The following is a 26,797-nucleotide window of genomic DNA, read 5'->3' as shown; positions in this document are numbered from 1 at the left end:
TGCTTGGTTATTCAGACGGCTTTTTTTCTGCCTATTCATCAGCGTTTAGCAGGGCCCCACACCAAGCTGAGGATGGAGGGGAGATGGGTCATTAGTCCCTCCCCACAACATTGATCAGCACTCCTTTCCCCTCCCTTGAATTTTTTATAAAGATAATTCACTTTTCACTCTTATATAAAATACCATGTGAATATTTTTGTCAAGAGATAGATATCCCTTATTCTTCTCTTTCCATCAACTAATTTTGTCCTGCAATGTGCCTTCAAAATAGAAATTCTGGAGCTGCCACTAGTAGCCTCAGATCCAAAATATTTATCGTCTTCCAACTTGGGTCGGTGTTGGAGTTATAGCATCCCAAGAAGAAACCTGATTTGCTTAGCTTGAGTCAAATGTCCACCCTGGATGGGCTGCGGTTACATGATATAGACATGGTCATCAGTCCTACCCCTTTAGGAGGGGCAGTGGAACCATTCCCAGAGAAGAGGACATGGGCAGTTAGGTATAGTAGTATATCAGAACCTTGTCAGCTACAGAGAGAAAAGGAAAAGATCCTTATAGCTCTGACCTCAGGTCTGATCCATATGTGTGGCAGACCCTCAGAGTTGGGAACTCATCAAACATGTTTTCTCTTATCTTTGAGAAAGCTTCGAGATACATTTTATGATCCAGGAGTCTTGTAGGACCAAGTCAGAACTTAGAACTGACTCAGAAAGAGATCAGCATCAAGTTATTAGGAAGAGAGGGTATCATCTACTGGGCTTTTTAAAAAAATCTGTCAGATACTCTGTAGAGACAAATGATGGTCTATCGGCTGAACTAAGGACTTCAGAAAACTGGTAGTATATACTTGGATTATTTAGGATGAGATTGTATGCTTTTCGATTCTCTGTGATTCTCTATTCCCCTTGCCTGTTACGTGTTTGATGTTCCTCACTGGGTTGTGATTCCCTCCAGAACAAGGCTTCTTACCTTTTTATCTAGCATTACTGGTGCTCATCGGTATTAGGTGCATTGAAGAAATACTGAAGAGAGGAAACTCATGCATTCATGTGACTGTTAAAAGTTCTAGTACAGTAGTCGTTGGACAAAAATTGAAACCATCAGGTAAAATGAGATTTAGCAGTAGTCTATTGATTTCTGTTATTTGGGTTCTCTTACTTGAGTTGTCTGCCTCATCTATCCCTATGGTGATTTGGGACCTTGATGAGCAGAGGGACCCGGTAGTAAGTACACTGTACATTGTGAACTGGACTGTGCTCATTCATTTTTCTGTATGTAGAGTTGACAGCTACTGCCATTTCCCATTTAAAATATTTTGATTTCTCTGGGTTGTTACTTTTGAATAATGATTGATTGTTTTTGTTAACATAATTTTATAGCAGGTCTCCATATTCCTTAAAATTTGGAATGGATGCATAGTTTAGGGAGACCTAGAAGTCAATTGTTCTTCAAAATGAGTACTAATTTATTATATTTCAGAGTGTTTGGAAGTGCTATTTTTCCTACATCCTTGCCCACTCCTAATATAACTGAACGCCGTTTTGTTTACTCTCTATTTTATGGGTAAAACTTCTTATTCTTCTCATTTTCAGGCAATTATATTTAACTCTGTAGCAAAGTACTCATTAAGTATATTTCATTGGCTGAACGTGTTCTACTTGGTAGATTTGAAGCTTGCATATTAGAAAGGATTTTTTTTTTCCTTTACTGGCTTATTTTTAAGTGACTAAACCTTTAATTTCCCATGAACTGTCAATGTACTCGATCTAAATATATGTAGTAGTGAATCTGCAATAAGAAGGACCAATATATTACTTTTGGATGAGAGATGACTGCAGGAATATATGATTATATTTTGGACCGTTGTAGTCATTCGGAGTTAAATCTGCTCCACGATGCCTTTTTTTTTTTTTTAGTACATAAAGTTTTTATTTAAAGTTTTCCCCTTCCAAGCAAGCTACATTTATACATTCTAATACTGTACAAAGGTTACATTCTCGTCAACTTATTTATTTACTTTTTACCTTCTAGTAGGTTGCATCTTTCTGAAATAGAGAAAGCTTTACTTACAGTTCTCATAAATGCGTTTATTTATTTTGGCTAAAAATAAAAGGTAAAATGAAGAACCAATCTAAGGAAAGCAAATATCTTGTATAAACTGTGACTTTTGGAAGCAAACAGACCTTGTTCTCTTCATGGTATCACTGCAATTTTCCTGCAAAGTATTGGGACTTTTCTTTCTTTCTATATATTCATATGCATTCAAGGAAAAAGAAATAAAAGTGGATTGCACTGGATATATATCTTTATATGTATTTTTAAAATGGATCCTTTGGATCTGAACCTACAAATAAATACAAAAAACAAGGAAGATTGCACTTCACTTGTAGAAACGGCGCTGGGTTTCAGTATACTCACTCCATCTTGACCTGCTCTTCAGTGAAAGCTAATCACCCAAGCATTTTAATCTCTGGCTTCCCCATATTGTTATTTTGCTCAAGATGTTTTTAATACTGAGTTATGAAGTGAAACATACAGCTTGTGCATTTTTCATATTTATTGTTGAAGGAATATAATAACTATCATAATTTTTTTCACAGATTATCTTGATAATGGTAATAATAAAATGGCAATTCAGCAAGCAGATAAATTGTTAAAGAAACATAAGGATCTTCATTGTGCTAAGGTAAAGTTCATTTGCCCTTGAGTTACTTACATTTGGTGGGTTATGTATTACAGTACTTTACTTTAATGGAAAAGGGTATTTAATTAATCTCTTCAGTGACCACTGTGTTTTTCAGAGTACTTTCTACTTTCATTTATTTTTTTGATACAGCTTTGTATTTTAATTAAATACTAATTAATTTAATTAAAAGCTAGTTTTTTAAATTTCTTGGACATTACTTAATTCAATTTTACTTTCAACAAGTCCTTTTTTCTTTCTTTCTTTATTAGAGAGACTAGATTTACAGAACAGTCATGCATAATATACAGGATTCCCATATACCACTCTTTTTTTTTTTTTTTTTTAATTTCATGAAGTGGTAAGAAATTTTATTCTGCTGTTTCTCCATTGAAAATAACTATTTCCCTCCATTTCCTTTTTTTTTTTTTTTTTTTTTTTTCCATTTTTATTGAGATTGTTCAGATACCATACAATTATCCAAAGATCCAAAGTGTACAATCACTTGCCGCTGGGTACCCTCATACAGCTGTGCATCCATCACACTTAATTTTTGTTCAATTTTTAGAAACTTTTCATTACTCCAGACAAGAAATAAAGTGAAAGATGAAAAAAGAAAAAAAGAAAAGGAAACTCTAAACCTCCCCTATCCCTAACCAACCCTCCTCAATTGTTGACTCCTAGTATTGATATAGTACGTTTGTTACTGTTTATGAAAAAATGTTGAAATACTACTAACTGTAGTATATAGTTTGTAATAGGTATATAGTTCTTCCCTATATGTCCCTCTATTATTAACTTCTAATTGTATTGTCATACATTTGTTCTGGTTCGTGAAGTGATTTCTAGTATTTGTACAGTTGATCATGGACATTGCCCACCATAGGATTCAGTTTTATACATTCCCATCTTTTGACCTCCAACTTTCCTTCTGGTGACATATATGACTCTGAGCTTCCCCTTTCCGCCTCATTCACACACCATTCGGCGCTGTTAGTTATTCTCACATCTTGCTACCAACACCCCTGTTCATTTCCAAACATTTAAGTTCATCCTAATTGAACATTCTGCTCATACTAAGCAAGAGCATCTACATTTCTTCCACAAGGTAGGAGGGAGAGTCAAAGAAGGTAGAGAGGCAAAAGAAAGAGGAAACAAAAAAAAAATGACAGCTAGGAAGCAGCAAAAGGAAAAATAACCTTAAATCAAAGTAGAATAAAGAATCAGACAGTACCACCAATGTCAAGTGTCTAACATGCCTCACCTATCCCCCCCTCTTATCTGCATTCACCTTGGTATATCACCTTTGTTACATTAAAGGAAGCATAATACAGATTCTATTAGTTACAGTCTCTAGTTTATGCTGATTGCATCCCTCCCCCAATGCCTCCCCATTTTTAACACCTTGCAAGGTTGACATTTGCTTGTTCTCCCTCGTAAAAGAACATATTTGTACATTTTATCACAATTGTTGAATACTCTAGATTTCACCAAGTTACACAGTCCCAGTTGTTATCTTTCCTCCTTTCTTGTGGTGTCTCACATGCTCCCCATCTTCCTCTCTCAACCGTATTCATAGTTACCTTTGTTCAGTGTACTTACATTGTTGTGCTACCATCTCCCAAAATTGTGTTCCAAACCACACACTCCTGTCTTCTATCACCCTGTAGTGCTCCCTTTAGTATTTCCTGTAGGGCAGGTGTCTTGTTCACAAAGTCTCTCATTGTCTGTTTGTCAGAAAATATTTTGCGCTCTCCCTCATATTTGAAGGACAGCTTTGCTGGATACAGGATTCTTGGTTGGTGGTTTTTCTCTTTCAATATCTTAAATATATCACACCACTTCCTTCTTGCCTCCATGGTTTCTGCTGAGAGATCCGCACATAGTCTTATGAAGCTTCCTTTGTATGTAATGGATTGCTTTTCTCTTGCTGCTTTCAGGATTCTCTCCTTGTCTTTGACATTTGATAATCTGATTATTAAGTGTCTTGGCGTAGGCCTATTCATATCTCTTCTGTTTGGAGTATGCTGCGCTTCTTGGATCTGTAATTTTATGTCTTTCATAAGAGATGAGAAATTTTCATTTATTATTTCCTCTATTATTGCTTCTGCCCCCTTTCCCTTCTCTTCTCCTTCTGGGACACCAATGATACGTACATTATTGTACTTTGTTTCATCCTTGAGTTCCCAGAGATGTTGCTCATATTTTTTCATTCTTTTCTCCATCTGCTCCTTTGCGTGTAGGCTTTCAGGTGTTTTGTTCTCCAGTTCCTGAGTGTTTTCTTCTGCCTCTTGAGATCTGCTGTTGTATGTTTCCATTGTGTCTTTCATCTCTTGTGTTGTTGTGCCTCTTATTTCCATAGATTCTACTAGTAGGTTTTTTGAACTTTTGATTTCTGCCGTATACGTGTCCAGTTCTTCCTTTACAGCCTCTATCTCTTTTGCAATATCTTCTCTAAACTTTTTGAATTGATTTAGCATTAGTTGTTTAAATTCCTGTATCTCAGTTGAAGTGTACGTTTGTTCCTTTGACTGGGCCATAACTTTGTTTTTCTTAGTGTAGGTTGTAATTTTCTGTTGTCTAGGCATGGTTTCCTTGGTTATCCAAATCGGGTTTTCTCAGACCAGAACAGGCTCAGGTCCCAGAGGGAAGAAATATTCAGTATCTGGTTTCCCTGAGGGTGTGTCTTAGAAAACTGCTCCACCCTTTGATGCCTCAGGTCACTGTGCTTTTCTGCCCAGCAGGTGACGCCTGTTAGCCTATAATTCTTGACTGGTGTGAGGAGGTATGGCCGTGTTCCCCCAGGCTCTGGGGTCTGGTTCTGAATGGAAAGGGCCCCACCCCTTTCCTCCTAGAGAAGACAGACCCCTCAGGTGGAGGTCATTAGCATTTCAATGGTCTCGCTCTCTGCTTGTGCTGTCTCCACCCTTCCCAGAGTCACAGCCCTGGAAACTGAAAATGACTGGGGCTTTCTCCACTGAGCCAAAAAAGAAACAGATATTCCCCTTCAGACCTAGTCCAAGGCAACCCTCCGGCTCTCCCAGGTCAGTCGTCACCCAAAGCCTCTGTCTGTGTTTTGGGGCTGCGTACCTGTAGTGAGCAGTTCACACTCGCTACTTAAAACCCCAGTTGGAGCTCAGCTGAGCTGTATTCGCTTTCTGGGAGAGAGCTTCTCTCTGGCACCACGAGGCTTTGCGGCTCAGGCTATGGGGGAGGGGGTCTCCCAACCTGGTTCCGCAGGTTTTACTTACAGATTTTATGCTGTGTTCTCGGGCATTCCTCCCAATTCAGGTTGGTGTATGATGAATGGATGGTCTCGTTTGTCCCCCCGCAGTTATTCTGGATTATTTACTAGTTGTTTCTGGTTTTTTGGAGTTGTTCCAGGGGGACTACTTAGCTTCCACTCCTCTCTATGCCGCCATCTTGCCCCAGTCCCATATACCACTCTTATTTACCAACTTGCATTGGTGTAGAACATTTGTTGCAATTGATGATAGCACCTTTTTATAATTGTACTATTAACTGTAGTCCAGGGTTTAACTTAGGGTTCACCCACAGAGTTCTTTTAAGGAATGTTGTGCACTCTTAATAAGACCAAAATAGGAAAAAAAATCTTGATTTGCTTATATTTTTAGTGAAAATTTATTTAGATGATTAGCAACTTTGGCTTACCAAAAAAATTCTGCTTTTAAATTGGCCTCCTTTGGTTCATACTTCCTTTTCTGTACATTTAAAGCTGATTTTTCTTTCCTTTCTACCAGGTTTTAAAGGCAATTGGTTTACAAAGAACTGGAAAGCAGGAGGAAGCATTTACCTTGGCACAGGAGGTGGCAGCCCTTGAACCCACAGATGACAACTCTCTGCAAGCACTGACTATTCTTTACCGGGAGATGCATCGACGTATGTTTCTTTCTTTTCTTTTCTTTTCTCTTTTAAAGAAGTTTTTTTTTGAGATATATTCACATACCATTCAATCCATCTAAAGTGTACATTTAATGGCTTTTAGTACATTCACCACAATCAATTCTACATTTTCATTACTCCAAAAAGAAAAACCCCATACCCCTTGGCAGTCATCTCTCAATTCCTTTATCCTTCTCTAGCCCTATATAACCACTAATCTATTTCTGTTTCTATATGTTTATAATTACATTTTCTATAAATGGAGTCATATAATATGTAGTACTTTATGTCTGGTTTCATTCACTTAGCATAATGTTTTTTTGTTTAATTATTATTGTTTTTTAATTAGAGAAGTTGTAAGTTTACAGAGAAGTCTTATAAAAAATAAGCATTCCCATATTCCACCCTGTTGTTGATGCTTTACATTAGCCTGGTTCCTTTGTTACAATTGATGAAAGAATATTAAAATAGTACTATTAACTATACTCCATAGTTACATTAGGTGTTCTTTTTCTGTTTCGTCTAGGTGTGCAGTTAGGTCTTTGATTTCAGCTCTTCTTTTTTAATGAAAGCATTTAGAGCTATCAGTTTCCCTCTCAGCTCTGCCTTCACTGCATCCTATTAAGTTTTGATGTGTTGTGTTCTTGGTTTCATTCATCTCGAGCTATTTACTGATTTCTTTTGCAATTTCTTCTTTGGCCCACTGATTATTTAAGAGTATGTTGTTGAACTTCCATCTATTTGTGAATTTTCTGGGTCTCCACCTATTACTGATTTCTAGCTTCTTTATCTTTTCATTGTTTTTAAACCTGAGCTTAAATTTTTGGATATTTCTGATTGAGTTCCCTTTTTTTTTTTAACCCCCACCCCCGTTTTTTGTTTTTTGTTTTTAATTAGAGAAGTTGTAGGTTTTTCACAAAAATCATGCATAAATACAGAGTTCCCATATACTACCCTAATATTACCACCTTGCATTAGTGTGGTACATTTGTGTGATATAGATGTTTCATATATGAAAGAACATTTTTATAATTGTAATATAACTATAGGCCACTGTTTACAATAGGATTCATTGTATCAGACAGTCCTATTTTTGTTTTAAAAATTTTTTTCTTCTAATAGACATACAACTTAATTCCTCCTATTAACCATGTTCAAATATATAATTCAGTTAATTATGTTCTTAATGTTGTGCTACCATCACCACCATCCATTACCAACACTGTCCCATTACCTGAACCAGACACTCTATACCAATTAAGCATTATCTTACCATTCCCTTTTCTCATCCTGGCCCCTGTAACCTGTATTCTAGTTTCTGATTCTCTGAATTTACTGTTCTATTTATTTCATATCAGTTAGATCATACAATATTTGTCCCTTTGTGTTTGGCTTTTTTTCACCCAACCTGATGTCTTTAAGGTTCATCCTTAAAGGTTGAGTTGTTGCATGTTACAGAGCCTCACTCCTTTTAATGGCTGAATAATATTCTACTTCATATATAAACCATATTTTGTTTATCCATTCATTGGTTGATGGACACTTGGATGGTTTCTATCTTTTGGCTTTTGTGAATAATACTGCTATGAACCTCAGTGTGCAAATATCTATTGTAGTCCCTGCTTTCAATTCTTTGGGATATTTACCTAGAAGTGAGATTGCTGGGACATATGGTAATTCTATACTTAACTTTCTGAGGAACCAGTGACGTAGTGGTTCACTATTTTACATTCCTACCAACAATGAACAGGTGTTTGTATTTCTCCACATTCTCTCCAACACTTATTTTTCGTTTTTTAATAGTAGCCATTCTGTTGGGTGTGAATTGGTATCTCATTGTGGGTTTTTTTAAAAATAACAAGTCATGAGAAAACATTTTCTAATTGTAATATTAAATATAGTCCATCGTTTACAATAGGGTTCATTGTGTTCTATACTCCTATGTTTTATCTTTTAATTTTTATTCTAGTAACATATATGCAACTTACAATTTTTCCCTTTGAACCACATTCACATATGTACTTCAGTGCTGTTAATTGTGCTCACAATATTGTGCTACCATCACCGCTGTGCATTACTAAAACTTTTTCATTAACCCAAATAGAAACTGTACAATTTAATCATTATTCATTGTGGTTTTGATTTGCATTTCCCTAATGGCTAATGATGTTGAGCATCTTTTGTTGTGTTTTTTGACCATTTGACACAACACTTTGGAGAGGTGTCTATTCAAGTTCTCTGCCCATTTTTTAATTGAGTTGTTAGTCTTTTTTCTTGTTGAGTTGTGGGATTTCTTGGTTATCATCATCATTATTTTTTATTAGAGAAGTTTATGGGCTACAGAACAATCATGCATAAAATACAGGATTCCCTGTTGTTAACACTTTGTATTGGTGTGGAACATTTGTTACAGTTGATGAAAGCATATTTTTGCAATTGTGCTATTAACATAGTCCATGGTTTAACTTAGGGTTTACTGTCTATGTTGTGCATGATTTTTTTTTTTTTTTTTTTTAATTGTAGTATCATGTAGAACCTAAAATTTCCCCTTTTGGCCGCATTAAAACAAATATGGGAAGTTTCATGAATTTGCATGTTATCCTTGCACAGGGACCTACTAATTGTCTCTGTATCTTTCCAGTTTTAGTGTATGTACTTCCAAAGCGAGCACTGAGTTGTATGATTTTTCTATATATTCTGTATATTAAGCCCTTAAAATATATGTGGTTTCCAGTATTTTTTTTTTTCCTATTCTGTAGATTGTCTTTTTGCTTTCATGATGAAGTTCTTGATGTAAGAAGTTTTTTGTTTTGATGAAATCTTTTTTATTTTATTTTTTGTTGCTTGTGCTTTGGGTATAAATTACTTTGGGTAGAATTGACATCTTAACAATATTTCGTTTTTCAGTCCATGAATACAGAATGTCCTTCCATTTATTTAGATCTTCTTTGATTTCTTTTAGCAATGCTTTATAGTTTTCCATGTATGAGTCCTTTTTGTCCATGGTAAAATTTATTCCTAGATATTTGATTCATTTTAGTAAATGGAGTTTTTTTCTTGATTTCCTCCTTAGATTGTTCATTACTAGTGTATAGAAACACTACTGATTTTGAATGTTTTCTTGTGCCCCAACACTTTCCTGAATTCATTTATTAGCCCTAGTAGCTGTGTTGCTGATTTTTCAGGATTTTCTAAATATAGGATCATGTGTCCAAACCGGGTAAGTTCTACTTCTCCCTTTCCAATTTGGATGCCTTTTATTTGTTTTTCTTGCCTAATTGCTCTGGCTAGAACTTGTAGAATAATGTTGAGTAACAGTGCTAACAGTGGGCACCCTTGTGTTGCTTGAGATCTTAGACGGAAAGCCTTCAATCTTTCCCTTTGAGTATAATATTAGCTGTAGGTTTTTCACATATGCCCTCTATCATGTTGAGGAAGTTTCCTTTTACTCCTAGTTTTCTAAGTGTTTTTATCAAGAGGAAGTGCTGGATTTTGTCAAATGCCTACAGGGTGTTAGCATCTGTATTCATAAGGGATATTGGTCTGTAATTTTCTCTTCTTGAGATATCTTACTATTAGTATGATGTTGACCTCATAGAATTAGTTAGGTAGTATTCTCTCCTCTTCACTTTTTTGGAAGAGTTTGAGCAGGATGGTGTTAATTCTTCTTGGAATATTTGGTGAAATTTACCAATGAAGCCATCTGGCACTAGACTTTTGTTTGTTGGGAGGTTTTTGCTTACTGAATCTGTCTCTTTACTTGTTGGTGGTCTGTTGACGTCTTCTATTTTTTCTTGAGGTAGTGTAGATAGTTTGTTCATTTCAACTAGGTTATCTAAATGTTGATGTACAATTATTCATCATATCCTCTTATTTTTGTGGGGTTGGTAGTGATCCCTTTTCATTTCTGATTTTGGTTATTTGTGTCCTCTTCTTTTCTTTTGTCAGTATGGCTAAAGGTTTGATTTTATTGTTCTTTTCAGAGAACTAACCTTTGGTTTCATTGATTCTCTCAGTTGTTTATTTCATTTATTTTTCTTCTAATCTTTTTTTCCTTCCGTTTTCTCTCTGGGTTTATATGGCTTGTAGTTTTTAGTTCTTCCAGGTGTGAGATTAGGTCTCTGATTTGAGACCTTTTTTCTTTTGTAATGCAAGCACTTAGAGGTGTAAATTTCTCTCTAGCATTGCTTTTTTTTTTTTTTTTTTTTTAAATTCCGTTTTATTGAAATACATTCACACACCATACAATCATCCATGATGTACAATCCACTGTCCACAGTATGATAACATAGTTATGCGTTCATCACCAGATCTATCTCTGAACATTTTCCTTACATCAGAAAGAACCAGAACAAGAATAAAAAATAAAAGTGAAAAAAGAACACCCAAATCATCCCCCCATCCCACCCCATTTGTCCTTTAGTTTTTATCCCCATTCCTCCACTCATCCATACACTAGATAAAGGGGGTGTGATCCACAAGGTCTTCACAATCACACTGTCACCCCTTGTAATCTACATTATTATATAATTGTTTTCAGGAGTCCAGACTGCTGGGTTGGAGTTTGGTAGTTTCAGGTATTTACTTCTAACTATTCCAATACATTAAAGCCTAAGAGGTGTTATCTATATAGTGCGTAAGAATGTCCACCACAGTGACCTCTCGACTCCATTTGGAATCTCTCAGCCACTGAAACTATTTCGTCTCATTTTGCATCCCCCTTTTGGTCAAGAAGATACTCTCAGTCCCACGATGCCGGGTCCACATTCATCCCCGGGAGTCATACTCTGCGTTGCCAGGGAGATTTACAGCCCTGGGAGTCGGGTCCCACGTAGGGGGGAGGGCAGCGAGTTCACCTGTCGAGATGGCTCAGTTAGAGAGAGGGCCACATCTGAGCAACAAAGAGGTACTCAGGGGGAGACTCTTAGGCACCATTACATACAAGTTTAGACTCTCCTTTGTGGTAATGAGCTTCATAAGGGCAAGTCCCATGCTCAAGGGCTCAGCACATCAAACCTCTAGCATTGCTTTTGCTGCATCCCATAAGTTTTGGTATGTATATTTTTTAGTTTACCTCAAGATATTTCCTAATTTCCCTTGTGATTTCTTCTTTGACCAATGGTTGTTTAAGTATGCATTGTTTAATTTCCACATATTTGTGCATTTTCCATTTCTCCCTCTATTATTGATTTCTAGCTGCATTCCATTGTAGTCAGAGAAGATACAATTGTATGATCAGTATTTTGTATTTATAGTGACTCGTTTTGTGACCCAATAGATGGTCTATCCTGGAGAATGATCCATGTATAGTAGAGAAGAATGTATATTTGGCTGCTGTTGAGTGAAGTTTTCTATATATGTCTAAGTCTTGGTTGAGTTCTCTTCTTGTATTTACTTATCACTCTTGATTTGAGTGTGTAGCAACAGGATCATGGGATATATGTATGTTCAGTTTTAAAAGATAAAGAAAGATAATGCCAATTTGTTTTCCAAATTTACTCTCCCACCAGCATTTCCAGTTGTTCCACATCCTTGTCAACATTTGGTATTCTTATGCTTCAAAATTTTTGCCATTGTAAGTGGGAAGAAAATGTTATCTTACAGTTCAATTTTGGTTTCTGTTCTTATAGAAGATAAAAGTTAAGAGTTCAGGTGTTATTAATTAGGGATTATGTTGATTTAGGAATATGGATTCTCCCCCAGTGTTTTTAAAACACATTTATCTATTCCATAAATATTGACTGGATGTTTCTCTGAAAGGTATTGTATCAGTCAAAGATGAAAGATGCTGTTTCTGCCCTCATGTTACTCGTAATCTATAAAAAGGAATATATTGATAGTCTACTATATAATTGAATGCTATTTTGAAATAACGTATTAGTAAGTGTTTTAATAGTTATTTAAAAGACTCAAAGATGACAGAGGGAGGCAGTGACAAATTGGGACGAAGGAGCAGAGATGGTGTTCAGGGAAGGTCTTGCAGAGATTACATTTGAACTGGGTCTTGGGTGATGTTCACTGTGTAGAAAAGAGAGGAAAGGCAAATCCAGCCAGTGGGAATGGTATTAAGGCATGGAGGTATGAAAAAGCACAGGGAATCATTGGGGCTATATATACTTTGATGTGGTTGTAGTATAAAGTGGTGGGGGAAAGAAGTAGGAAAGAGGCAGAGAGACCAGATGTTTGAGGGTCTTGTGTATTATAAATGTTATGTGGAGCCTTGACCTTTTCCATGCTTCCTCAGAACAACACCTCAGCAAGAGAAGAGTAATGATCAAAAGAGACAAAACAAATACTTTCTTCTTCCTTGATGACAGGCGAAACCTATTTTTGCCAAATAGGAAAGAAATTAAGTGCTGTTAGAATTTTCTTTAATGATTGAAGTATAATTTAAATCTTATTTCTCTTTGTCTTAGCGGAGTTAGTTACAAAACTTTATGAGGCAGCTGTGAAGAAAGTTCCCAATAGTGAGGAGTATCACTCTCACCTCTTCATGGCCTATGCCAGAGTGGGCGAATACAAGAAAATGCAACAGGTAATTTGATCCCCACACTTCCTAGGCTTGGTATTTGCTATTGGAGGTGAAAGTCTCCTTACTGTGATTTAACTGCAGTGGTTTGTGTGTGTGTGTGTGTGTGTGTGTGTGTGTGTGTGTATGTACACAGAACTGAATTTATGTGTTTGTGTATGGAAATTAACCAGTTATTTTCCTTGTGTGTTTGAAGATGAACACTTATTCAGATTCCTTAAAAATGTTTTATTAGGGAAAAAGTTGATAGTATGTTTTGCTTGATTCTGGTAAATCTGTTCTATATCGTCACACCAATATGACACAATGTTCAGAAAATGGGCAGAAATCCCAGAGTAAAAAATGAACAGACTATATAAAGAGTAAACTTTAAAGTTCACATCTAATTTGTAAATTTAATTGTTTGTTGTCTGCTGAAATATTTAAGTCCTCAAAGGGGAAAAAATCCACATTGCCTGGGATGCTTGTTTTTTTTTTTTTTTTTTTTTTTTTCTTTCTTTTTTTTTTTTTGCCTGAGCAGCTTATTTGCCAGCTACTTCCTGTTACATGCTTATGTGGAGGCGCCTCATTTGAACACACGTTTGGGCTAGTGCATGGGTAGAGCTGGCATCCCAGAAAAATGAAACCCTTAAACTTAGGCCCATGAGGGGTTACAATGTCAAGGTAGACTTTTTCTTTAGAAATGCTTTGTTCTTGGGTATAATGTCTTTTTGAAAGCAAAGCTTGCTTAATTGGGTTCTTTAATCTTTACTTGCAATATCAAAATATAACAATAGATGAATCAGGTAGGGTAGTAGATACTATATTAATATAAATCCTTTCTCCTTAAACAACTTTTCTGTTCACTTAGACAAGTTTTCAAGAGAAAATTCTTAGGCAAGAATTTTTTTAACCATATGTAATTCTCTTACATTTTTGTCATTGCTTTATTTGCCAATCTAATATATTGTCACAAAAGTGCTCAGAAATTATCATTTTTCTTTTACTATAAAGTGGGTGTTTTATTAGAAAATTGCCAACACTAACATATATACATAAAAATTCTTAATATCATTTTTGTTTCTTAATATCGTTTTGGGGCGATGGAATATTTTATTAGAGCTGATGTAGGTTACAAATCATGTAGAAAGTAGTTCCTATATTACTGTCCTCACCCCCTACACCAAACGCACACACAGTTTCCCTATTAACATTTTGCGGTAGTGTGGTCTGTTTGTTACAAATGATGAAAACAAGATTATTATATTATTAACTGTAGTTCATAGTTTACATTAGGGTCCACTCTTGTACAATTTTTGTTTTTTTAATTTTATTCTGATAACGTATATATAACCTAAAATTGATCATTTTAACCACTTTCAAGTATACAGTTCAGTGGCGTTAAATACATTCACAATTTTGTGCTACCATTACCACCATCCATTACCCAAACTTTAGGAATATGTTTTAAGCAAGATATATTAAATGTTTATTCATAAGCATTTGATTAAAGGCATTTAGAATGAAATGCAACCCCCTAATTAACACTGTCTTTATTTGTTAACATAGAAAGATGTTCCCAGTATGTAATGTTAATTGAGAAAAGCAGGTTGTAAAATGGCCTTTTCCTCTCACTCCCCCAACATCCACCCCTCCCCAATAAGAAGGATATATCTATAAGGATATACCAAAATTTATCAGGGTATGGGGCGATGGATAATTTTCTTTCATCTAAATTCATTTTCTATTTTTTTAAAAATACAAGCATGTATTATTTTTATGATCCCACAAAATAAAACTGTAATTTTTGTATAGTTGAGTTTGGTATGTTGCCAGACAGATGTATAATTTTGCATCTTGCTTTTGGAGACATTGCTTTGATGGGGTTTAACAGTTACAGTTCCTTAAAATGTTTTAGCCATTATTTGATTTTGTATGATTCCATTGTAATAACATATTGAAAGAATGGAGTGACTCTGAGATTAAATGTTTTAGGTGGAATGTCTCATTTTACTTTGTTGTTGCTTAAGTTGGTTACATTCCTTAGCTGTGTAAAATGTTCATTTTTAAAGTTGTAGGTGAGTCTGGGATAATAGGTGTTCCATATATTTAGTGTTGTGTTTCATGAGGGTGGGAGTTTTTGTTAGTTTGTTTAACCGCTGGCTCCCCACTACCTGGAATAGCATCTGCTCAATAAATAGCAGATGCATAGATTGGTGTAGGTAGGAGGGAGGGAAGCCAGGGAATCAGAAAACTGAAGAGCTGCTGTCCCAGATGTCATCCCTGGCAGGTAATATATAAAACCACTGCAGATGATTAGTTACCAGTCATTCATATGGCAGTTAGATTACCTTTTCTGTAAATGGCATTCCATTTTCTGAGTTACCCAGCTTATAACCTTTGGATCACACTTTTCAAACTTGTCCTTCATCAGTAATTTTCAGTATCAGCAGAAGAGCAGAGTTGGCAAGATGGTGGGGTATGGGCATGACATTTTTATATTGTTTATATTAAAAGTTCATATTTATTTTATATTCTATTTCTTTGTATCTGTAGATGTCAGTATTAAAGTGTATTCTTTCCCCAAATTATCAAGTAAAATTGATTTTCTAACCCTTTTCATTCCATACCTCTAGAGTACATGTACACTTTAGAAGCAGTGACCTTAGGCCATCTTAGATTCTTCTTCCTGTTTGTCCATTTTGCCTCCAGATTATCTTGATTCCATCTCTACCGTGTCTTTCAGGTCTCTTTCATCTGATCTACTTCATCTTGGTTTAGCTTCTTACCTCTTTACCTCTTCTTTCTTCCTATTCTGTCTTTTCACAGTGCTGCTAAAATACTCTTTCTAAAAGAGCATAGATTTATACACGTCACTCCCCTTCTCCCTATAGAGTTTTAAATTAGAGAAGTTAAAAGTTTACAGAAAAATCATGTAAAAAATACAGTGTTCCTAAATATCCTGCCCTCCTATTATTAACACTTTGCATTAGTGTGGTACCTTTGTTCCAATTGATGAAAGACTATTGTAATTGTATTAACTATAGTCCATGGTTTACATTAGGGTGTATTTTCCCCCCAGTATACCACTCTATTATTAACACCTTGCATTAGTGTGGTACATTTGTTATAGTTCATGAAAGAGCATTTTTTAAATTGTACTATTAACTGTAGTTCATCGTTTACAGTAGGGTTCACTGTGTTGTACAGTCCCATATTTTATCTTTTAATTTGTATTCTAGCAACATATATATGACTTAAAATTTCCCCTTTTAACCACATTCACATATATAATTCAGTGCTGTTAATTACACTCACAGTGTTGTGCTACCATCACGACCATCCATTTCCAAAACTTTCACAGTTCACCAAAATAGAAATTCTGTACAAATTAAGCATTAACTCCCCATTCCCTGTCCTCAGCCCAGCTTCTCGTAACCTGTATTCTAGATTCTTGTTCTATGAATTGGCTCATTCTAATTACTTCATTTCAGTGAAATCACGCAATATTTGTCCTTTTTTGTCTGGCTTATTTCACTCAGCATAGTGTCCTCAAGATTCATCCGTGTTGTCACATGAGCCAGAACTTCATTCCTTTTTAATGCTGAATAATACTCCATTGTATGTATGATACCACATTTTGTTTATCCATTCATCAGGTGATGGACGGTTGGGTTGCTTCCATCTTTTGGCAATGGTGAATAATGTCTCTGGGTTTTGGGACTTAGCTGCCATAGGAGTTATCTGGAGTTATTTGTTTCTGAAGAATAAACTTAGTGAGTGAAACTTTATAAAAGTCTCAGGTAGGGGATCTGGGTATTTTTTAGGGTTTACTGTTGACTTGGGCTTATCACACTGTGGTCATTTGGCATATCTAGCTGAAGCTTGCATAGGAGTAACCTCCAGGACAGCCTCTTGACTCTATTTGAATTCTCTTGGCCACTGAAGCCTTATTTTGTTGCCTTTCTTTTCTTCCTTTTGGTCAAAAAGGCATTCTCAACCCCTCGATGCCAGGGTTAGGCTCATACCCAGAATCCGCATCCCATGTCACCAGCCCACTTACTTTTAAGTGCCTTTGTGACAGGGACTCAGTCTCTGTTTTTGGCGGGAATAGACATTTCCTTCTACTTAAAGGGCTCCGTATAATTTTTGAAGTGGATTGATGGTACGCAAAAGATTTAAAAATTTAACACTTGAACTGGTTAAAATGGGAAATTTTTAATACAAAATTTTTTAATACAATAAAAAGTTACAAAAAACCAAATAATGGCTATAATTAGCCTTGATTCCTTGTGGGCTAATTATAGACAGATTTTTATTTATGTACATATAGGTGTACTTTACTCCTTCTTGCCTTGTTCCTCTTTCTAAGTATTTGCATATAATACATTTCACAACACAAAAGTTCAATTCTAATGGTATCTTGAAAGAACCTGATTATTTTCCTAACCTAAGAATTATTTTTTGAGTTATGTCATAGTAATCTCAAATATACTGTCTGGATTTCTTTGTGTATTTGTTGTACTATAACTAGTCAGTATGTTATTTTCAGTAAAGTTTATTGATTTATACTCAAGCCACATTTATGTGTTTGCTTGATAGTTTACTAGAAATATATTGAGTTGCATAGTATTCTTGAAATATTGGATTTTAATCTTAGGAAAATGTGGTTCAAAAGTTGAAATTCCACTCATGAACTTGTAAAGATTTACCTTTGTGATTATGTCTATTGCAGTCTCCACCAAGTCACCAAGCATCTTACACTAACTGGAATATGTAAATATGTTGCTCTTTTCCTGGGAAACGTCTTACCATGTATCTGGATCATTTAATTGCCCTCTGTACAATGTTTTCTAAATTAAGTGTTTATGGCTCTCTCTTTCAGGCTGGCATGGCTCTATATAAGATTGTCCCAAAAAACCCTTACTACTTTTGGTCTGTGATGAGCTTAATTATGCAGGTGAGTATGGTATTATTCTGAGAATTGAGATTCATTTTTTTTTTTGTATATAATTAAAATAATTGTCCTTAAATTGTTTTCAGGACACCATGGGTAATGTACCGCAGCATGTGTCAAACAGGGGCTCTACATATTGTCAATTGACTTTTTGAATTAGGAATTTTGGCTATTCCTTAAGAGTTGGTGTAGCAGTTTTATTTGTGTGCTGCATGGACTGTATTTTCCTTGGATCTTAAATCCATTGCTGGATTATTTGATCAAGTACAATCCTTGCAATATTTGAGATTTGATTTGGGTTTGTCTTTAAGACAATTTCGTTGGTCAGTGACTAGGTCATTGAACTGGGTGGCCTTGTTTTATTGCTTTTCCTTTCTGAGTCTCAGTTTGCTCTGTTGCAGAATGGAGGTGCTCATCTCCCAGAGCTCCTAAGAGGACCAAAATGAGATGCTGTGTAGGACAGGAAGGGAAGGAAGAAGTTGTAACATAGAGGTTAAGATCAGAAGCCCTGGGTCACACAAACCTGGGATCACATGCTGACTTTACCACGTGTCTTGGAGAGTTGTTTGAGAATCTTTTAACTTTAGTTTCCTTATCTATAAAATATGTATAAGACCTACCTTAAAGGGTTACTTACAAGGTTAAATGATATATTTAGAGCTCTGAGCAGAATACCTGGCAGTATTAAAATTATGAATATCATGCACTAATTTTAATTACCAATCTAATAGTAAGCTGTATAAATAGAATTGGCATTTCCTTTCCTTTAATATGTGATTATCTCAAAAAGAAAACTCAGATGATACCCCCTCTATATAAAAAGCAGTATAGGCATACCCTCCTTTACATTTTTTCTGAAAAAAATGTATAAATAATTTATTTAAAAGTTTGGTCAAATTGTGGAAGCTCAGTATTTCAGGAATGCATTGGATTTTGACTCTTTAGTAGAGAAACCTTAAAAAGCCAACACATTCACTGATTTATCTCCTTGGCAAATTCAGATTAGGTCTGACATTTGACACAGTATATTGATAATTATGTGCTGGAGTCACAGTTATGGTCTGGCTGGTAAATGTAAATAGTATAAGCAGGGGGAGAATTAGAAGGAAATGTTAATTTTTCCTCTTCAAGTCTATATCAGCACAGGATGAAAACCTCTCAAAAACAATGTTTCTGCCCCTTGCTGAGAGAATGGTAGAAAAAATGGTGAAAGAGGACAAGATAGAAGCTGAGGCAGAAGTAAGTAATTTAAGCTCTATTTTTAATTTGTATTATTTTGATGTTGTTACAATATTATATTACAATATTATGAATTGTTACTTTAGCTAGCTGGGTCCTAATTCTTGTTTTTTTGTGTAAATGTGAAGCTTTGGAAACCCCAGCCTAGGTATAATGAACATTGAACTATTTCTAGCAAGTTCTATAAACTGAGATTATATACGTAAGGGAGATAATGTTGTTTGATTCTTACTGTCAATTTCATCTCTTTGGCAGTGTTTTTTCCCCTATTATCTGCCTTTTAAAAAACTTAACAAATGACTACCTTTTTATTATGGAAAGTTTCAATGGTTATACTTTTTTTTTGTTTTTTCTGTAAGGTTGAACTTTATTATATGATCCTGGAACGTTTGGGAAAGTACCAGCAAGCCTTGGATGTCATCAGAGGGAAATTAGGAGGTAATTTTTTTAAGTTTTCTCAAGGTTATTTTAAAAAATGCTTACTGTGGAAAATTTATTCCTCCTATAGAAACGTAAAGATATAAAGAAAAGAAAAGTCACTTGTGATCATTTATGTCCTTCTAGACTTTTCTGTATGTTGTAAATTTATTTAAAAAAATTTTTTTAAATGAAAATAATTCATGGATTCAGAAAATTCTAGGAGTGTGAAAGATTATATCTCGGATTCTCAACCCCTTGCTCTCCCAAGGTTTTTTATATACCTTTCAAAGACCCCCCCCTCCCTTTTTTTTTTAATAACCGTAAACAGGAATTTACAGTACCTGGATGTATGGCCCATAGAGTAATCTTATTTGCTTAGCACAGTGCTTTTTTTAGGTTTTTATTGTGGTAAGACATATATAACACAAAATATCCCATTTTTACCGTTTTTAAATGTACAAGTCAGTGGTAATAATTACAGTCATAATTAAGTGCTCCCATCACCACCATCTAGCACAGTGTTTTTTTTTTAGTTAAAAATATTCTTTAAGGAATATTAATGTCTCTAGTCAGGCATGCCCTCTCTAGATACAAACATTCGTTGTTTTCCTGTTCTGCTTACTGTTATACTCATTCCTTGTTTTTTTAACTTAACAGAATGTCTTCAAGAATAATATTAGACTTATCTCAGTGCCTCACTCTCTTTAATGACTGCCCAATACTAAATAGTATAAATGTAGATGATTTATTTAACCAGGCTATTTACAAGGAACATTTTGCTGTAAACCAAATTGCTTTCCAAAAGGTACCAATGTGTATTTCCACCAGCTGTATTTACAGTCAGTGTGTAAAGGGGCTTGTTCCTTTGCATACTTACCAATTTTTTATGTTATTTAATCAGATTTTTCATTAATTACCTTCATTAAAAAGACTTTGTTTCATATAGGTGTGTGTTATATCCTGTACTAGACTATGTACAGTCATAAAATAAAACTGTGCAGTACCAATTAACAGTTAACGTCTGTGTATAAATTGTAGATTTTTTTAAAATATGATTTACTTTCTAACTTCAGCCTTCTTCCAGATGGGTACAAATCTGCCTTTCTGCTTTTACTCAGCTGGATTGTTTCCATGGATAGTTCAATTCAAGTTCTCTTCAGAAAATTCGTAATGTAATTGCCATATTCCTTATCTGCTAAGCTGTTCTAAAAGGACAGAGAAAATCTAATTTTGTCAGATGTGTAGTCCTAGTTTTTCTCTTCCCAGTTGTTGAAAGGAATTTGAGTCATCTCTGTTCTTTTTTGTCTTCCTGCTAACATTTCGCCATCTTTTAATTATAGAGAAGTTGACAAGTGAAATTCAGAGTCGGGAAAATAAATGCATGGCTATGTACAAGAAGCTGAGCAGGTGGCCAGAGTGCAATGCCCTTTCCCGGCGTCTTTTGCTGAAAAAGTGAGTGGATGCTTCTTTTTGTACTATGAAACTCGAGTGGCGGCTTTAAGATCTCATTATTGAATTTTTGTCTGTCTGTGTCTTTGGAGATACTCGTTTAATGGTTGTGTCCTTGATGTTGTTTAGTTTTCAATGAGCCTTCTTTCAGTTAAGAAGTATAATGGTATTCATGCCACCTGGGTGATGAATATTAATTAGGTCTTCAGAATAAAAACTGAAAATCATTTATTCATTAAATTCAATATTGCCTTGAAAGATAGAGATGTCCTTCCTACAACACACTCACCCCTATTTAAGAAGTGATAATCTGGGGAGTTTTTTGTTAAGGATATTAATTCTCTAGACATGGTCATTTTATTGAAGGAATGAGTAGTCTGTTGAAAGTTTTTACTTTGAAAATGCCTCTGGAGTGTTGCCTGTACATGGATCCAGAGACACCCAGAGGATAGATGGAGAACATGTGCTCTCCTAATGAGAACTAAAACATAACTTAGAAAATAAGTTGAATATCTAAGGCGGATTTGCCACAACTCATATTTAATCCTGTGTGCATCATTCAATCTCTTTTTAGCTCAGATGACTGGCAGTTCTATCTGACTTATTTTGATTCTGTCTTTCAATTGATTGAAGAAGCCTGGACCCCTCCTGCTGAAGGTGAACAGTAAGTTGTCTTCTTTCCTGAATTACAAAGGCACTTTTACTATGTGTAGCCAAAGAATTTTATTGTGAGACTAACTGAATTCTCTTCTTCTGTCTCAAAATGTATCCCTTTCAAAGTAAGAGGTTTTTTTCTGTTTTCTTTTTTCGATTATAAAATAAGCATGTGCTCATTGTAAAAATCCAAAATTATACAGGAATGTGTGGTATAAAAGGTATTAGTCCCCTGTGTTTGTGCCATCCCTGAAGTAACTCTGGATGGCAGTTTGGTGTTTATTCCTCCAGATTTATTACTGTCCATATATCACCATATAATAATTATTATTATTAACATAAAAATGGAATCATACTAGACATAATGGTTTGCAACTTGATTTTTCCTCCTTAAAATATATCTTGTTTGTTTTTCCATGTATGGTACATATATTCTATTCTTTTTAGTGGCTTGAGACCTACACTGTCTTAGAGATGTACCATAAATCATTTCAGTTCTCCCCTAGTGTTGACACTTGGGTTGCTTCTTTCTATCCTTTTTTTTTTTTTTTGCTATGATATACAGTATTGCAATACACATAGATGGCATCTTTTATAAAAGTAAATACAGAAATAAGATTGAAGATATCAATTATGAGCTGATGCTTGCTTCATAATATTAACTAGGACATAACTTTTCAGCCTTTTTCTCTACAAGAAATAAAATAGAATTTACTTATTTTTCATTGGGCAATATTTTATGTAAACAGAATGATCCATTTTTAATGAAAGGTAGAGGTTGTTAGTTATTGCAGTAATCAAGTGTCAAAATTGGAAATAATGTTATGCCATATTATTTTTCAGAATTTTCCCATAATTCTCCTTTATTCCCATGTATATTCCTTTATGATTATCAAAGTGTTTTTCCTTATCTTCTACTTTGTTTCTGATATTATATTTGGTTTAACTGTAAGCTTTGAGAAGGACTTAATGGAGGCACAAAATACGTTTTTCACATGTCTATATCCAGCTCTTTAGAAGGAGAAGTGCATTACTCTGCAGAAGAAGCTGTGAGGTTTATAGAAGATCGGATATCAGAAGAATCTAAAAGTTCACGGCATCTCCGAGGACCACATCTAGCTAAACTGGAGCTGATTAGGCGATTACGACGTCAGGGTTGTAATTATGAGTACAAACTGGGTAAGAAACCCTTTTGATATTTGAGGACTTGGGAGAAGATACAGGTGCTCTCAGTACCCATGTATAGTATTCATTTTCTGAGGTCTACAGTAAAAAAGTTGTGTTAGGAAAGCAAAATCCTCATGACCTGAGAATATTAATGAATGGGTCACTTAAAAAATTAGTCCTCAGTCACATGTTCAGCTTGGCTTAATGTTAGCATCTCTCCCTGTTTCATCAGTCTTTCTCGGGCATTCTCTTGCTAACCCAACGATATAGTCAAAAACAATTTCAAAGTAAAGTACCCATTTTTGTAAAAGATTCTGGATTTCGTGAAGTGGCTAAAAGTTTCTTGAAAATCTTCTGCAAGCACTCATAAAGCATTGATGAAAGAACTTTTAGTGGAGTTACATCGGTTAAAAGTTGAAGAGGAGATTGCAAGCATAATGGCTAGATGGAAGTAAAGAATAATTTGAATAGTAAAGCATTAAGAGAGGCTTAGAAAAATTGATGAAACCATTAGATATTTTTGTAAAATCGTTGTTTATGATCTTATTGCACAATAAGCGAAGGATTTCATACTGTGCTAGCTCACAATTTTGTTGAAAAAGTGACAGCAAAAATAAAAAAGCACAGTAATTTCTTGCTTATTCAAAGTTAAGAATTAGCCTATGTTTTAATTATACCCTAAATTTTGTTAAATTTAAGACAATAAACTTTTTTAGTTTTAGGTTTCACTTTTTTAAGATAAAGCCCCAAAGAACCACCTCCACCCCTTTTTTCTTTTTCCTCCACTACTCACTATAAAAAATTGTTCTCCATTGAAAGTTGATTAACTTTAAGGGTTTTTTTGGGGGGGACCAATTGTCTTGGGTTAATGAGAACCTCTTCTACCTTAAACCTGTCCTAAAACTTCTCTGTCCACTTTAATCATTTAATCAGTGTTCTTTGCATTCATTCTTAAATAATTGTAGAACCAAGGTTTGGTTTTGTTAATGCTCTTTATTTTTTTTTTTTAGTCTCTGTTTCATTTATTTCTGCTCTACTCTTTCTTTCTTTCCCTTTTGCCTGCTTTGGAGTTCGTTTGCTGTTCTTTTTCTTGTTTCCCCAAGTGTGCAGTTAGTTCTTTGATTTTAGTTCTTTTTTTTTAATATAATCAGTCAGGGTTGTCAGTTTCCCTCTGAGTGCTGCCATTGCTGCATCCTGTAAGTTTTAATATGTTGCGCTCTCATTTTAATTCATCTCAAGCTATTTACTGATTTCCCTTGTGATTTCTTCTGTGAGCCATTGACTATTTAACTTCCCTTTATTTGTGGATTTTCAAATTCTCTGCCTGTTATCGATTTTCAGCTTAATTCCATTGTGGTCAGAGAAGATGCGTTGTATAATTTCAGACTTTTAAAATTTATTGAGACTTGTTTTGTGACCCAACATGTCTTTGATTCTGGTGACCGATGCATGTGCGCTAGAGAAGAATTTATATCCTGCTGTTTTGGGGTGCAATGTTCTGTATATGTAGTTCATTTATCATGTTATTCAAGTCCTTTGTTTCCTTATTGGTCTTCTGTCTACATGTTCTGTCTATTGATGAAAGTGTTGTATTGAATTCTCCATCTATTATTGTAGAGGTGTCCATTTGTCCCTTTAGTTTTACCGGTGTTTGCCTCATGTATGTATGGGCACCATAGTTAGGTGCATAAATATTTATGATATTTCTTCTTGTTGGATTGCCCCTTTTATTAATGTATAGTGTCCTTCTTTGTCTCTTTCAAAAACTTCTGACTTAAAGTCTGTTTCCGCCGATATTAGTATAGCTACCCCAGTTCTCTTTTTTGTTACTGTTTGCATGGATTATCTTTCTTCATTCTTTCACTTTCAACCTATTTGTGTTTTTAGGTTTAAGGTGAGTCTTTTTTAAACAATGTATTGTTGGATTGGACTTTTTTTATCCATTCTGCCAGTCTGTATCTTTTGGTTGGGGAGTTTAATCCATTAACATTCAGTGTTGTTACTGTACAGGCAGTACTTACCATTATGTGGCCAACAAGTAGCCTTTGTTTTTTTTGTCATATCTTTTTTGTCTGTTTTCCTTTATTGCAGCTTCCTTTTCTTTGTAGTTGATCTTTTGTGCTGTGTCTGATTGATCCCTTTGTCATTTCTGTTTCTGTATATTTAACAAATGATTTCTTTGTGGTTACTTTGGGGTTTATATTACACAGCCTAAGTGTATGACCTACTGATTTGAAAAGAAACCAACTTAATTTCAGTAGCAGACACGTTCTCTGCTCCCATATCCCTGTTTCCCTTTTTATATTGTTTTTGTCTCATATTACCTCTTTATATTTTGTGTCTCCATTATCAGGAAATATGACTATTTCTTATTCAAATATATTCTAACTCTTATAAGAATTAAAAAGTAGAGTTGTATATTGAGATACATTACTGTTGGGTTTTGCATTTACCCATTTATTTACCTTTACTGAAGATCTTCACTTCTTCACACTGCTCCAAGCCACTCCTGTCTTTTCCTTTCAATTCCTTAGCAGTTTTCCTTAGCAGTTCTTGTAGGGCAGGACTTTTGGTGACAGACTCTCAGTTTCTGTTTATCTGTGAATGTTTTAAACTCTCCCTCATTTTTTTTTTATAACAGCTTTATTCACACGGCTGCAGTCCATCCAAAGTGTACAATCAGTGGTGCTCAGGATAATCACAGAGTTGTGCTTTCATCCCCACAATCAATTTGAGAACATTCTCACTGCTCCAGAAAGAAAAAGCTGATGCCCCTTATACCCCTCTATTATTGATACTTAGCATTGGTATAGTATCTTTGTTACAGTTGACGAAAGAATATTACAATATTACTGTTAACTGTATTTCATAGTTTGCATTAGTTGTATTTTTTCCATATACCACCCTATTATTAACACCTTGTAATTATGACATACATTTGTTCTAGTTCATGTAAGCACTTTCTTATATTCGTGCTATTAACCACAGTCATTATCCACAACAGGGTTCACTGCCTTACACAGTCCCATGTTTTATTCTCTAGCCTTCCTTCTAGTAACATATATGACCCAAAATTTCCCCTTTCAACCACATTCACACACATAATTCAGTGCTGTTAATTACACTCACAATAATGTGCTACCATCACCACTATCCATTTGCAAATATTTACAATCAGTCTAATCAGAAATTCTGCACAATGTAAGCATCAGCTCCCCACACTACCTCTATTCTATCTCCTTGTAGCCTATAATCTAGATTGTAATTCTATGAGTTTGCTTATTATAATTAGTTCATATTAGTGAGTCTCCCTCATTTTTTTTTATTTTTAAATTTTTTTTTAAATTCAGTGTAATTGAGATGTATTCACATACCATACAGTCATCTGTGGTGTACAATCAGCTGTTCACAGTACCATCATATAGGTGTGCATTCATCACCCCAATCTATTTTTCAACATTTTCCTTATACCAGAAAGAATCAGAATAAGAATAAAAAATAAAAATGAAAAAGAACACCCAAATCATCCCACCCTATTTTTCATTTAGTTTTTGTCCCCATTTTTCTACTCGTCCATCCATATACTGGATAAAGGGAGTGTGATCCACAAGGTTTTCACAATCACACTGTCACCCCTTTTAAGCTACATTGTTATATAATCATCTTCAAGAGTCAAGGCTACTGAGTTGCAGTTTGATAGTTTCAGATATTTACTTCTAGCTATTCCAATACATTAAAACCTAAAAAGGGTTATCTATATGGTATGGAAGAATGCCCACCAGAGTGACCTCTCAACTCCATTTGAAATCTCTCAGCC

General features: G+C 35.0%; 1 protein-coding gene and 1 non-coding gene across 2 annotated transcripts in view; one reads left to right on the top strand and one right to left on the bottom strand.

The window, feature by feature from the left end:
- NAA25 (N-alpha-acetyltransferase 25, NatB auxiliary subunit) overlaps nt 1-26,797 on the top strand; it is a 75,736-nt gene that overhangs the window by 7,463 nt on the left and 41,476 nt on the right. Inside the window, exons 2-10 of the mRNA XM_037816633.1 lie at nt 2,601-2,686; nt 6,445-6,583; nt 13,003-13,121; nt 17,980-18,054; nt 19,183-19,290; nt 19,650-19,728; nt 21,051-21,162; nt 21,734-21,823; nt 22,823-22,992. Coding sequence (XP_037672561.1) covers nt 2,601-2,686; nt 6,445-6,583; nt 13,003-13,121; nt 17,980-18,054; nt 19,183-19,290; nt 19,650-19,728; nt 21,051-21,162; nt 21,734-21,823; nt 22,823-22,992 — 978 coding nt within the window. The remainder of the gene's footprint in view (nt 1-2,600; nt 2,687-6,444; nt 6,584-13,002; nt 13,122-17,979; nt 18,055-19,182; nt 19,291-19,649; nt 19,729-21,050; nt 21,163-21,733; nt 21,824-22,822; nt 22,993-26,797) is intronic.
- LOC119519669 lies at nt 9,152-9,257 on the bottom strand. Its single transcript, XR_005214071.1, has one exon. It is a non-coding gene; the product is annotated as a U6 spliceosomal RNA (small nuclear RNA).

This window comes from Choloepus didactylus, chromosome 23 (genome assembly GCF_015220235.1).
Source record: "Choloepus didactylus isolate mChoDid1 chromosome 23, mChoDid1.pri, whole genome shotgun sequence".
NCBI lineage: Eukaryota > Metazoa > Chordata > Mammalia > Pilosa > Megalonychidae > Choloepus > Choloepus didactylus.
The sequence above is the reverse complement of the archived record's forward strand: the minus strand, read 5'-3'. Positions and strand labels throughout refer to the sequence as shown.